Here is a 14,736-nt window from a genome sequence, read left to right as displayed (position 1 = left end):
AAAGGAGTTTTGCTATTTGGGGAGGAAAATAACTGATGATGGTCGAAGTAGAGAGGACATAAAATGTAGACTGGGAATGGCAAGGAAAGCGTTTCTGAAGAAGAGAATTTGTTAACATCTAGTATAGATTTAAGTGTTAGGAAGGCGTTTCTGAATATATTTATGTGGAGTGTAGCCATGTATGTAAGTGAAACATGGACGGTAAATAGTTTGGACAAGAAGAGAATAGAAGCTTTCGAAATGTGGTGCTACAGAAGAATGCTGAAGATTAGATGGTTAGATCACATAACTAATGAGGAGGTACTGGATAGGATTGGGGAGAAGAGAAGTTTGTGGCACAACTTGACTAGAAGAAGGGATCGGTTGGTAGGACATGTTTTGAGGCATCAAGGGATCACAAATTTAGTATTGGAGGGCAGCGTGGAGGGTAAAAATCGAGAGATGTGTACACTAAGCAGATTCAGAAGAATGTAGGTTGCAGTAGGTACTGGGAGATGTAGCAGCTTGCACAGGATAGAGTAGCATGGAGAGCTGCATCAAACCAGTCTCAGGGCTGAAGACAACAACAACAACAACATGTGATGATCTAGTTAGACGTCTGCCCATTACACGTTACGACCCTCTTCAACTGTCGGCGGTCTCTGTCAGTCAACAGACGAGGTCGGCTGTACGCTTTTGTGCTGTACGTGCCCCTTCACGTTTCCACTTCACTGAAACGGTCGATCTAGGGATGTTTAGGAGTGTGGATACTTGGCGTACAGACATATGACACGCGTGCTACCCAACCACCTGGCTGCGATCGAAGTCCGTGAGTTCCGCGGAGCGCCCCATTCTGCTCTCTCACCATGTCTAATGGCTACTAAGGTCGCTGATATGGAGAACCTGGCAGTAGGTGGCAGCACAACCCATCTAATATGGAAAACGTATGTTTTTGGGGGTGTCCGGATACTTTCGCTCCCATAGTGTATGTCTATGGTATCAAAAGCTGGGGCCGGCAATGACTGCTGTCGAACAGCGTCCGGCGCGTTATTGTTCAAAGCTGTCCTTGGCGTGGCGTCGGAGTGAGTGAGGGGCAAGGTAATGGCCGCATGATCCTGCTGCTGGTCGCCCAGTGGATGTTGCGTAAGGGATCGTTAGAGACTCGCCAACCTGACAAGGCCTTCCTGGCCACATCCAGAACATTTGCACGGCTGTCCGTCATGCATTGTTATTACTTGACAGCCACTACTGTTGGTGCATGTCGGCACGTGTTTAGTTAGCTCCATCTTAACCTGGCTGGTTCTGTTAAGCGACACTTATGCTGTGAAAATATTCGATTTTGCGGCTACTTAGTCCAGTACTTCCCCATTTGGTTGTAAGGCAGCAACGGCGTCAGGGAGCACTTCAAAGGGAAGCTAATGGGATCAGTATGGTGTGGTAGTTGAAGACAGAGAAGCGAAAGCCAAAGTGTTAAATTTCACTTTCAGGAAATCGTTCACTTAGGAGAGTAGTGCAAACATACCATCATTAGACCACTGGAGAGACCACTGTATGGACGACATAGTAATAAGAATCCCAGGCGTAGAGAAACAGCTGAAAGATTTGAAAGCAAGTAAATCACCAGGTTCGGTTTCGCAAAGAGTACTCAACGCCATTGGCACCTTACCTAGCCTGTATTTATCGTGAATCTCTAGCTGAGCACAAAGTCGCAAGTGAATGGAAAAAAAACCGCAAGTGACTCCGGTATATAAGAAGAGTAAAAGAACGGATCCAAAAAATTACAGACCAATATCGATAACTTCGGTTTGCTGCAGAATCCTTGAACATAGTTCGAATACACTTTTTTGAGACAGAAGATTACGTCAGAGAATCACCATGGTTTTAGAAACCATCGCTAGTGCGAAACGCGGCTTTCCTTTTTCTCACATGAAATACTGTGATCTATGGATTAAGGGCAACAGGCAGATTCCATATTTCTAGACGCATTTGACTCATTGCCCCATTGCAGGCCGTTATTGGACGTACGAGCATATGGAATAAGTTCACAGATATGTGAGCGGATCGAAAACTTCTTAAATCACAGAACCCAGTGTGTTGTTCTCGACAGCTAGTGCTCGTCAAATACGAGGGTGACGTCAGGAGTGCCGCAGGGAAGTGATTTTGGGGACAAGTTGAGCAGTAATCTACTGTTTGCTGATGATCCTGTGGTGTGCAGTAACCCGTTGAAGTTGGGTGGCTGTAGGAGGGTTCAAGACGACTTAGATGAAATTCCTAGTTCCTGTGATGAATGGCGGCTAGCTCTATATAAGTTAATGCAGATGGGTAGAAAGAAAGAACAAACCTGTAGTGTTCGGGTAAATTATGACAAGTGTCCTGTTTGACACAGGCACTCGTTTAAATATCTGGCCGTAACATTGTAAAGAGATATGAAATGGAACGAATATGTGAGAACTGTGGTAGGGAAAGCGAATGGTCGACTTTGGTTTATTGGGAGAATTTTGGGAAAGAGCGGTTCAACTATAAAGCAGACCGCATATAGGGCGCTGATGTGACCTACTCTTGACTACTACTCGCGTGTCTGAGATTTATACCAGGTTGATTGAAGAAAGACGTCGAAGCAATTCAGAAGCAGTCTGCTAGGTTTTTATCAGTAGGTTCGAACAACACGTTACAGAGATGTTTCGAGAACTCAAATGGGAAGGTGACATGCTTTTCAAGGAACACTACTGAGAAAATTTAGAGAGCCGTCATTTGAAGCTGACTGCTGAACGATTCTACTGCCGCCAACATACACTCCTGGAAATTGAAATAAGAACACCGTGAATTCATTGTCCCAGGAAGGGGAAACTTTATTGACACATTCCTGGGGTCAGATACATCACATGATCACACTGACAGAACCACAGGCACATAGACACAGGCAACAGAGCATGCACAATGTCGGCACTAGTACAGTGTATATCCACCTTTCGCAGCAATGCAGGCTGCTATTCTCCCATGGAGACGATCGTAGAGATGCTGGATGTAGTCCTGTGGAACGGCTTGCCATGCCATTTCCACCTGCCGCCTCAGTTGGACCAGCGTTCGTGCTGGACGTGCAGACCGCGTGAGACGACGCTTCATCCAGTCCCAAACATGCTCAATGGGGGACAGGTCCGGAGATCTTGCTGGCCAGGGTAGTTGACTTACACCTTCTAGAGCACGTTGGGTGGCACGGGATACATGCGGACGTGCATTGTCCTGTTGGAACAGCAAGTACCCTTGCCGGTCTAGGAATGGTAGAACGAAGGGTTCGATGACGGTTTCGATGTACCGGGCACTATTCAGTGTCCCCTCGACGATCACCAGAGGTGTACGGCCAGTGTAGGAGATCGCTCCCCACACCATGATGCCGGGTGTTGGCCCTGTGTGCCTCGGTCGTATGCAGTCCTGATTGTGGCGCTCACCTGCACGGCGCCAAACACGCATACGACTATCATTGGCACCAAGGCAGAAGCGACTCTCATCGCTGAAGACGACACGTCTCCATTCGTCCCTCCATTCACGCCTGTCGCGACACCACTGGAGGCGGGCTGCACGATGTTGGGGCGTGAGCGGAAGACGGCCTAACGGTGTGCGGGACGGTAGCCCAGCTTCATGGTGACGGTTGCGAATGGTCCTCGCCGATACCCCAGGAGCAACAGTGTCCCTAATTTGCTGGGAAGTGGTGGTGCGGTCCCCTACAGCACTGCGTAGGTCTTGGCGTGCATCCGTGCGTCGCTGCGGTCCGGTCCCAGGTCGACGGGCACGTGCACCTTCCGCCGACCACTGGCGACAACATCGATGTACTGTGCAGACCTCACGCCCCACGTGTTGAGCAATTCGGCGGTACGTCCACCCGGCCTCCCGCATACCCACTATACGCCCTCGCTCAAAGTCCGTCAACTGCACATACGGTTCACGCCCACGCTGTCGCGGCATGCTACCAGTGTTAAAGACTGCGATGGAGCTCCGTATGCCACGGCAAACTGGCTGACACTGACGGCGGCGGTGCACAAATGCTGCGCAGCCAGCGCCATTCGACGGCCAACACCGCGGTTCCTGGTGTGTCCGCTATGCCGTACGTGTGATCATTGCTTGTACAGCCCTCTCGCAGTGTCCGGAGCAAGTATGGTGGGTCTGACACACCGGTGTCAGTGTGTTCTTCTTTTCCATTTCCAAGAGTGTACATTGCGTTTAAGGACCACGAAGATAATCAGAAATAAGAGCTCATACGGAAGCGGGCAGATAGTAGTTTTCCCCTCTCTCTGTTTATGAGTGGAACGGGAAAGGAAATGACTAGTAGCGGTACAGGGTACCCTCCGCCACGCACTGCACGGTGACTTGCGGAGTACCTGTGTAGTTTCCGGTGAAGACGAGCAGAGAGCGTAATCCGAGCCCCACATGATCGACGTTGACCGCTGCTGAGTGTCCATTGGCGTGTTTGAACTTGAGGCCGCTGGCATATCTGGACAGTACGTCATGACAGACGGCGTCACTTGTCATTTTGACATATACGTCTACTAGCGATAGAAAGGTGGACGCCTACTATGTCCGAGGTGAACTTCGTCACGAAGGGAGATTTCCATTTAAAAGCCCTGTGTCTTGCACAAACAGACTGAAAACTGAACCTCATCCTGAATTTTCGATACAAGTGAGCCATGGCGCGTCTACCAACGGTCGTAGAATCAAGCGGCGGCGAACATGTGCACAGACTACGCACGTCCGCGATCTCCGCGGAAGGGATGCAAACAAGACGTCTTCGCCCCTCCGTAAACGGAGACATACTGGCCGCTACGCCGACAGGACTTCGTTTCAGAGCGCTTACCTTAAAAGTATGTACGAGGCAGTCAAAAAGGCTTCTTTCCTCGATCTCTGGGAAGATGTATGATAGTGAGAAATTATCAGTTATGTATCATCAAATGCGAGTCATGAACTTTAGTAGTGATTTTCTCAAAAACTGTGGCGGATGTTGAGCCAAAATATTTTAATTATTACATTTTACATTGTACACAAGCGACGTGCCAAAAATGAGCCGAAGTGTTTGGACATACCTGAGACGGTCCCCTTGTTAGTGTTACTGATCTGCTCTCTTCAGTTCCTTAAAACGATAGCGAAAGTTGCCAAGAGCATGGAAAAATGAAATGCTAGGCGACTTAGGTTCAATAAATTAGTCTCAGCCACTACACCAAAACACATAAATTTTCAGTCTGTGCCATTTTTGTATCATGGCTCAAGCCCTCAGATGACTTACACTTTCCTGTCTACGACGTAATTAAGAAGGAACAGACACGTCAGGTATGGAGGTGTTGCTGTACATCTGAAAGAAAATATTCCTAACAATATTCTTGAACTTAACTGAAACAACCGAAACATACAAGACGCAGCAATATAAAACGAAGCTCAAAATCCGACCTGAATATACTGGATATCTGCGGGCCATGTCTGCTGCAGTAATTTTGCCATCCACTGCTCGTTGTGGTGGATTTTAACGTCCATCACAGGTCACTGAGATGCGAGAATGATAACTGCTATGGTGCGTTATTAAAGACCACCCTATAAGAAGAAGACCTTGTCCTACTGAATGACTCATCCCCCACAAAGATAAATCCGCCGTTACTAACGAGATCAGCAATAGACCTCAGCTTCCCATCACCTCACGGGGCACAGGTAACCAGCTGGGAAGTAAAAGTAGATACTCTGGGATCCTTTTCACCTGCTGATTATTCTGACTCTTCTTGGTAGAGAGAAAGAACCATGCTGATCTACGCCCCTCAAAGACGGAAAACCTGGAAAGATAACTGCAATAAAAACGTTTTAAAAGCAAGTCCTCCACAATAACAGACTTCCGAAGAAACTAACACAGTGCATTACTAACCCCGCCGGAGGGGCAACTCCTTAGAAAATGCCGTTTTATACCACAAACAGAAAGCTATTCCTGAGTGGTGGATTACCGAATGTTAGCCTGAACGAAGATAAGGAAGCAATGAGCAGTTGTGACATAGTACCAAGCAAAATCATATAGGCCCACAAAAAATACAAACGACAACCAAGAATTTTTTTAAAGATAAGAAGAGGAAAAATTGGAAAATCCTCTGCAACTCTACAACTAAGAACAGTACAATGTCAACACTGTGGAAGAAGGTGAATGGCTTCAAGAAATCCTCGACACCACGCTCTTTCAATCCGTTGCCTACGAGGAGTATTAAGGAACCTACGTTACAAAAGCAGACACCTCCGTCCGTCACACAATATCCTATTATAGAGGACCAAATCCCGATTAAGTCACCCTCTTCTACAGTCATTCGCAATGGTCGAGATGCAGGGGACTTTCTGCTCTGAGAAAAATACTGTCCCCGACCCAGTCCACTACAATATGCTATCATTTTTGCCATACAAAGGACAACAGTACCTCCTGCGTATTTGTAAATAAAATGTGGTCTGAATGCTGCAATATTGAATCAATAAAGCTAGGCAGAATAATTCCTGTGTTCAAACCAGAAAAAAATCCTAATATTCTAGTTCGGTAGCATTGTACCGACCAATAACATAACTACGTTGTTCCTACATAGAGCAGGAAAGAATGGTCAAACAGCGATTAGAGTGGCTGTTGATTACCTATTCCCCAGTAATCAGGTGGGTTTTCAAAAAGGAACAGATACTGCAAATGTTCTCCTACGTCTGGTTAGTGACATACATTTCTGTTTCAGCCGAAATGCATATCTACTAGCTTTGTTCCCGGACCTAAGCAGCACCTATGGTAAGTAGTATTCCTATTGATAGCTACAAAACCCATTTTCGAAACACCTGTTATCAAAAAATGGCTCTGAGAACTATGGGACTTAACATCTGTGGTCATCAGTCCCCTAGAACTTAGAACTACTTAAACCTAACTAACCTAAGACATCACACACATCTATGCCTGAGGCAGGATTCGAACCTGCGACCGTAGCAGTCCCGCGGTTCCGGACTGAGCGCCTAGAAGCGCTAGACCACCGCGGCCGGCGCCTGTTGTCTTTGCTCGCTGTTCCTACTACTCTTACATGAAGGACGTACAATAAGACAACGAACTACGAGTATAGGGTTGCCGCAGGGATCTGTTCTAGTACGTATTCTTTTTAATATCTACATCATTGACCTACATAGGATGTTCCCAGAGAAGGTGAAAGTTTTATATTACGCAGAAGATATATGTATTTGTGTGTAAAGTACATATCTAGAAGATTTTAAAATCACAAGTGACACCTGCAGTGGCTCTCAAGAAACTGATCTACTATATCTACAGCTAAATGGAACGCGGTAATAGCGCTAGGCCCGCAGTACTTCCCTTTGGAGATGTTATTCAAATACCTGCGAGTCTTCAAAGACCGTGAGCTAGCCCTGAAAGAGCATATAAAATAAGAGTATATGGCTAAGAAATGCTATTTACCTGTCGACATACAGCTATGACAGGACTTGGACAGGACTTGAACGTCGGCACAGCACCAACACTTTAACGTTCATCATCGATTGTTACAAGTCTTTGTTATACGGTGTGCGTTTCTTCACAGTACACTGTCCTTCAGACATGCATGACGACATAACATTTGTCTCCGTGTGCGGGAATCACGAACTGTGCGATCATAAGGGTTGTGACTGCTTCATATACGGGAGTCTTGGTCGCTGCTGGAGAAGTGCTCAATGACCAGTGTAGTGAAGGTGACCGCTCGCGATGAGTAGGCTATCCTGGTCTGACTGCCGGTCCTGGGCAAATTTTCATGTGTCTCGAACAACTAACGGCAACGTATATTCGCTAGCTGCGAATTGTTTCGTAAATTTTACCATACGATGGTACGTTCAATAACTGATTATATGTGTTGTTCCTACGCATCTGTATGTGAGGTTAGCTCACAAAAATTAATAAATGTCAATGCAAAGCGCTTGCTGGTTGTTCGGGAACAATGCGCTGCACCCCTTTCAATGCACTCTTGGCTGGAGCGCGGTAGCCACCGAACCATATACACCGGCGATACCTCTGCCCCAAATTTTTTCTTAAAAAAGTCGAATCGAACAGTCTAAAATCTACCGCCTCAAATCTAATTATACAGCACTTAACTGGGCGCTTGTAGATCCTTAGAATTCTTCCTCCCCTAGTCCAAGAGTATTTAGATATTCAGGAGATTCCAAGGCAGACCATTACAGCACCTAGAGTAAATAGTTTTAGCGTCCCACTTGCGTTGCATTTGTCTCACGGAAAGGTAATAATTGGCATTACCTTTGACAGTGAGCCGCCCATTAACAATAAAACATTGGTACAGTTTTTAAGACAATGCTTTTACAAGAACTTGTAGGCTTGGTCAGACGTTGGCTACCTGTGTGACGGTTTTCTTAGCAAAACAGGCTTTTCAACGCCATGTACAGGTTCACCGTTGCCACAAATATCCGCTTCCAACAATGGGGTGCACGAAAGTGTTCTATAACACTTGATTGTGTAGTACTGGTCTGTCTGTAGCTATGTTTTCACTGTGCTACGTGTGTGTGTGTCTGTAAACAAACAAATATTATGACTATGAAAGTATGAGCTGCTTGTATGGTGCAAGCTAATGGTCAATAAATTCAGTTAAAAAAATGTTGTCAGCGCTCTGCAGGCTCTAGCTTCGCTTCATTATAGCATGACACGTATTCGTGCTAACCAGGGTGTACACGGGCATAAACTCGAATACTATTTACGTCCCCATCTAACAAACTGTATCATCAATAAGAGACATACAGAAATTTATATCTGTGACTGTCGAAGACTGTGTATGTAAAGGTTGTATATACAAAGAAAATATTTCTGTTAGAATCATACTGCAAGTCAACCAACAGAATTGAGTACATATTCGTTTGAAATGATAATGGAGGTGTGGTTCAAATGCAAACCGTTTATTTCTCTAACCTTCACTGAATGAAGGCAAAAGTTACTGTTGAAGGAAAAAAATGTTCAAATGTGTGTGAAATCTTATGGGACTTAACTGCTAAGGTCATCAGTCCCTAAGCTTACGCACTACTTAACCTAACTTATCCTAAGGACAAACACACACACTCATGCCCGAGGGAGGACTCGAACCTCCGCCGGGACCAGCCGCACAGTCGATGACTGCAGCGCCTGAGACCGCTCGGCTAATCCCGCGCGACACTTTTGAAGGAGACCATAATTTGACCAACAGGGATGACAGAGTTAGAATTCCCAGACGTCTGAAAAAAGATCTGCACGAAGTTCATGAACGGACACTGCAGGCCATTCTGGTATCCCTTTCCTGTACTAAGAATATTACGAATATCCTTTTGAATGCATAGAAAACGAGTGCAAGTCAATTTCTTAATCTTTAACTGCCATCTGATATTATTTAACTGATCATATCTTGAAAGTTAGAGTACTGACGCACGTGTGCCAGGTAAAAACAAATTATCATTACCACTCTTTAGAAAGAGCAACAGCAGGCCAAGGCATATATCTCAGCCACTCGAAATCTTTATCAGTACCGCAGAGGAAGCACACTGAAGCCAAACTCTAAAAAGACGAGGTGTCAGTTTCTCATATTGCTAACAGGCACTCTGACAGAGAACCCGAGGACCTCGTGGGAAGCTGTAGGGTTCCGGCAACATTAAACTGGAGTGGATCGTTATGGACTATTGAAGTGTACCACCACAGTCTGGGGAGCCAATTCGATAACAGCAAAAACATCGTTATTAACAACCTTGTTCTCCGCAGACTGATGTAAATAAGCCTACATCGACAAAAGTGACTGCGCTATCAACGAGACTGCTGACTCACTCTCTAACGACGAATAATTTCATTTTTTTTTTATCAAACTGCTTCACTGTTAACAGTCATGATTTTTACCACTTTTGTTCATCTTGTGCACTAAACGTTTCAGAAAACAATTCCTATTTCCAAGCGCTTTTTAATTTTATTTGCATTTGAGTAAAAAAGGACAAGGGAATAGAATTAAATATCAAAGAACATTGCATGCAAGATAAATAAAAATGATATCGTGACTGACAACAGAAAATGCTTCGATAATAAAAACGAAACTATTGTTTTACTGTCCCGATATTTCACAATTATTTTATGATTGGCAAAATGAAATAAAGACCAAATTCTCTTAAATTTTTTCAGTGAGATTTATAACATTGAGAATATACCGGTAGAATGGTTTAAATCCATCTTCATAAATCTGTCAAGGAAGGCTAATGCTAACACTGCTCTGAATGTGTTCTGAGAATTCTGCACTGCCCTCTACACAGAAAAATAAATGGAAACATAAACGAAACGCAGTCCGGATTTAGTAGTGATATCGAAATAAGAGATGCCCTGTTTCCTAAACAGGTGTTAGTTCAAAAAAGTCTTTACCCGTAGGTGAACGTCCTTAGCTTGCTTTATCGATTTTGAGAAAGTGTTTGACAACGCCAAACATCACATCATATAATTAAACAACTTCACTGCAAAGAATGACCCGAATCATGGTAAGAAGCCAATTTTCAGACGACTTTAGAATGCTGAAAGGTATCAGCTGAGAACTTATATTCCAGAACGAATTTTCGCTCCTCAGCGAAGTGTGTGCGGATTTGAAACTTCCCGGCAGATTACAACTGCGTGACGGACTGGGATCCGAAATTGGCAAATGTCTCAGTTTCGAATCCTGGCCAGGACACAGTTTTAATCTGCCAGGAAGTTTCAAGGATGCGGATTACCTCCAGCAAAATCAACTTAATTTCTGTAGCAGTTTTCCGGAATGCTTTTGTATGATGTCAATAAATGACTCAGAACCAATGTTAAATGCTTGAATGTTATACACTATGCTGAATACACTGTAACACTTGCTGAGGTCTTATAAGGCCTACAATTCCTTCTCGACAGAATTAACATCGCCAGTAAAGAGTCGGACTTAATATAAGTTTCCAAAAAATAAAAACTTTGGTCAGCAGAAAGAATAGTTAGACAATGGGATCACCAATTTGTGTGGAGCATACCAGAGAGGGTAAGTAGACTGAAATACCTAGGATGCTGGTTGACAGTTGAAAACCAGAATCCCCAATGAGTGGACACCAACAGAAAAACTTACGAATATGGTATGCAGTCGTGCTCTGCAACGTAACACCTGTTGGCAAAAGGTGAAGGGTTACGTCGTATCAGTACATTGTACGGGGTGGGAACCTGCGCAGTTAAGACATCGTTAATGAATAAAGGCATCTGAAATGTATGCGTACCTTCGCATGAACAGATCTGACCGACGTCTAAATACTTCACTGTAGTGTTAAACTGTTAAGTTGGTAGCCAATTCAAAAAAAATGTAAATTCTTTACAACTTTTTGAAACAACTTACCTTTGAAGAAAAGGTACTTGTAGAAGAGAAGAATATATTAAAAATGTTTCTATACTTCTATAAGAAGACGGTACTAAAAGAACAAAACGAAGAAGAATGAAAAATTTGATCAACAACTTTAATGGTTCAAAATGGTTCAAATGGCTCTGAGCACTATGGGACTCAACCGCTGTGGTCATTAGTCCCCTAGAACTTAGAACTACTTAAACCTAACTAACCTAAGGACATCACACACATCCATGCCCGAGGCAGGATTCGAACCTGCGACCGTAGCAGTGGCACGGTTCCGGACTGCGCGCCTAGAACCGCGAGACCACCGCGGCCGACAACAACTTTAATATATGATGTTGTAAATGTGTAATAAGCCAACACATCAGTTGTCTAAACATTAAATAGCTGGATTATTATAAATACCTAATTCTATGATACGATTCTTATGACGCACCTTTTCATCAACAAATGCTTCAAATTTCTGAAGCCGCCAGTGGTGCCACAAGAGAAGTACGTAGAGTTCCTCAGTTTATAACAGACTGGCACAGCGAAGTTTTGTTAGAGTGGCTTTTATAGAGGAATACAAGTTGAAGTACTTCACATTTTCCGCCGCTTAATGCCATATATGATACCACCAGAGATAAGATCGACATTGTCTTTCCGATGACGTCTGAGAAACCCCAGACACCAATCTAGTGCGTGCAAAGACCTCGTATGTCTGTTTACTCCTTCATCTCAAGCATCCGCCAATCAGATAATCAGAGAAGTCCCAAGCTGAGTGTCCAAAAGGTCTAGTGCCCCTCTACGTTACAATCGAAGCAGTGGCTCATTTGGGGACAAAACATAGAGTACAAGCGAACTGTCGCTTTATCAGTGTCGTGCTGAAAGTCGTTTTGTTGAAAGATCTTGCTTAAGGAGTCTCAGCAAGCTCTCCGTTTGCAGCACTGCCCCAGAACTAATGGTTACACTTTGGTTTTGAAGCGAGTGGACGGCTTGTAGTAGAGACTTCAGAAGTTCTGTAACAAGCTAGGTTGAGAACTATAGAGTCCTCTGCGTGTGGGGTGCAAACGAGGTTTTTGTCGAAACTTCCTGGCAGATTAAAACTGTGTGCCCGACCGAGACTCGAACTCGGGACCTTTGACTTTCGCGGGCAAGTGCTCTACCAACTGAGCTACCGAAGCACGACTCACGCCCGGTACTCACAGCTTTACTTCTGCCAGTATCCGTCTCCTACCTTCCAAACTTTACAGAAGCTCTTCTGCGAAACATGCAGAATTAGCACTCCTGAAAGAAAGGATACTGTGGAGACATGGCTTAGCCACAGTCTGGGGGATGTTTCCAGAATGAGAATTTCACTCTGCAGCGGAGTGTGCGCTGATATGAAACTTCCTGGCAGATTAAAACTGTGTGCCCGACCTCTCATTCTGGAGGTTTTTGTCGATTAGGAGAATTTCCATCCAGTCCAGACAACAACACCTGCAGCAGACACGTATCGGTGTTAAGATCCAAAGAAAGGAAAGAGAGGTCCCTACAACCGAGAGTATTAAAATCCTAGTGTTTAATTGCTCAAGCGTTAGCAACAAAGTGCCGAAATTTAAAGCTATCCTAATGAAGCAAGCGAGCTCGCATAATACCAGGTACAGAAAGCTGGATAAAACCTGAAATTGATAACAATTAGATCTTATGGAAAAATTTAAGTTTACATCGAAGGGATAGGTTAATGGGAGATGGAAGTGGTGTATTTGTTGTAGTAGACAAGGCACTCAGATATGTCGAGATGGAAACTGAAAGTGCATAGGAGATTGTCTGGGCGATACTTGTGTGAAAAGTGGTCATAAAGGTAGTAACTGAATCTTTCTATTGCCCAACAGACTAACCTTCTGGTGCACCGAAAGCTTTAAGAAAATTTCAGTTTCCTACTAGTAAATCTCCCAACCATTCTGTCACCTTTCGAGATTTTAATCTTGCACCGTTTTACTGGTGAAATTCCAAGATTTTTAGTAGTGGGCGCAATAAGACGTCCTATTAAAAGTTCTCTGAAAATTACCTAAAACAGATAGTTTACACTATCTTGCATCTAATGGTAACTAATGGACCTGACCTCTTTGAGGATGTTCACATAAAATTCGTATCAATGATTAGGAGACAGTTATAACTTCAATGGTCACCGAAGTAGATATGGTAAGTAGAACAAGTAGAGGGATATACGTTCATCAAACTAGATGCATGGGCACTAGTGCCACATGTCAAAGAGAAACTTGAAACACTTAGCTCCGGACAGGAGCACCCAGAAGAACTGAGGCTCAAAATAGCTGGGTGATAATAAATAAAGTACCTGTTGGACTACATCCTTGTCGAATTCCCTGGTTTATTAAAATTTCATCTAACTTTTTCTACATCTACATCTACTTCTACATTTATACCCCGCAAGCCACCCAACGGTGTGTGGCGGAGGGCATTTTATGTGCCACTGTCATTACCTCCCTTTTCTGTTCCAGTCGCGTATGGCTCGGGGGAAGAACGACTGTCTGAAAGCCTCCGAGCGCGCTCGAATCACTCTAATTTTACATTCATGATCTCCTCGGGAGGTGTAAGTAGGGGGAAGCAATATATTCGATACCTCATCCAGAAACGCACCCTCTCGAAACCTGGCGAGCAAGCTACACCGCGATACAGAGCGTCTCTCTTACAGAGTCTGCCACCTGAGTTTGCTAAACATCTCCGTAACGCTATCACGGTTACCAAATAACCCTGTGACGAAACGCGCCGCTCTTCTCTGGATCTTCTCTATCTCCTCCGTCAGCCCGATCTGGTAAGGATCCCACACTGATGAGCAATACTCAAGTATAGGTCGAACGAGTGTTTTGTAAGCCACCTCCTTTGTTGATGGACTACATTTTCTAAGGACTCTCCCAATGTATCTCAACCTGGCACCCGCCTTACCAACAATTAATTTTATATGATCATTCCACTTCAAATCGTTCCGCATGCATGCTCCCAGATATTTAACAGAAGTAACTGCTACCAGTGTTTGTTCCGCTAGCATATAATCATACAATAAAGGATCCTTCTTTCTATGTATTCGCAGTACATTACATTTGTCTATGTTAAGGGTCAGTTGCCACTCCCTGCAACAAGTCCCTATCCGCTGCAGATCTTCCTACATTTCGCTACAATTTTCTAATGCTGCAACTTCTCTGTATACTACGGCATCATCAGCGAAAAGCCGCATGGGACTTCCGACACTATCTGCTAGGTCATTTACATATATTGTGAAAAGCAATGGTCCCATAACACTCCCCTGTGGCACTCCAGAGGTTACTGCAAATATTTTCGTGTTTACGTATTAACTCATTAGGGCATTGATAAAATATTTAGGAAAAGCATCTGTTTCTAATAT

General features: G+C 44.3%; 1 protein-coding gene across 1 annotated transcript in view; it reads right to left on the bottom strand.

Moving 5' to 3' along the window:
* Positions 1-11,876, bottom strand: part of LOC126354612 (aminopeptidase N-like) — a 111,160-nt gene extending 99,284 nt beyond the window's left edge. The window contains exon 1 of the mRNA XM_050004371.1: positions 11,791-11,876. Within this exon, the coding sequence (XP_049860328.1) occupies positions 11,791-11,798 (8 nt within the window). The 5' untranslated portion in view covers positions 11,799-11,876. The remainder of the gene's footprint in view (positions 1-11,790) is intronic.
* Positions 11,877-14,736: the final 2,860 nt, after the last annotated feature.

Source organism: Schistocerca gregaria, chromosome 3 (genome assembly GCF_023897955.1).
Source record: "Schistocerca gregaria isolate iqSchGreg1 chromosome 3, iqSchGreg1.2, whole genome shotgun sequence".
NCBI lineage: Eukaryota > Metazoa > Arthropoda > Insecta > Orthoptera > Acrididae > Schistocerca > Schistocerca gregaria.
The sequence above is the reverse complement of the archived record's forward strand: the minus strand, read 5'-3'. Positions and strand labels throughout refer to the sequence as shown.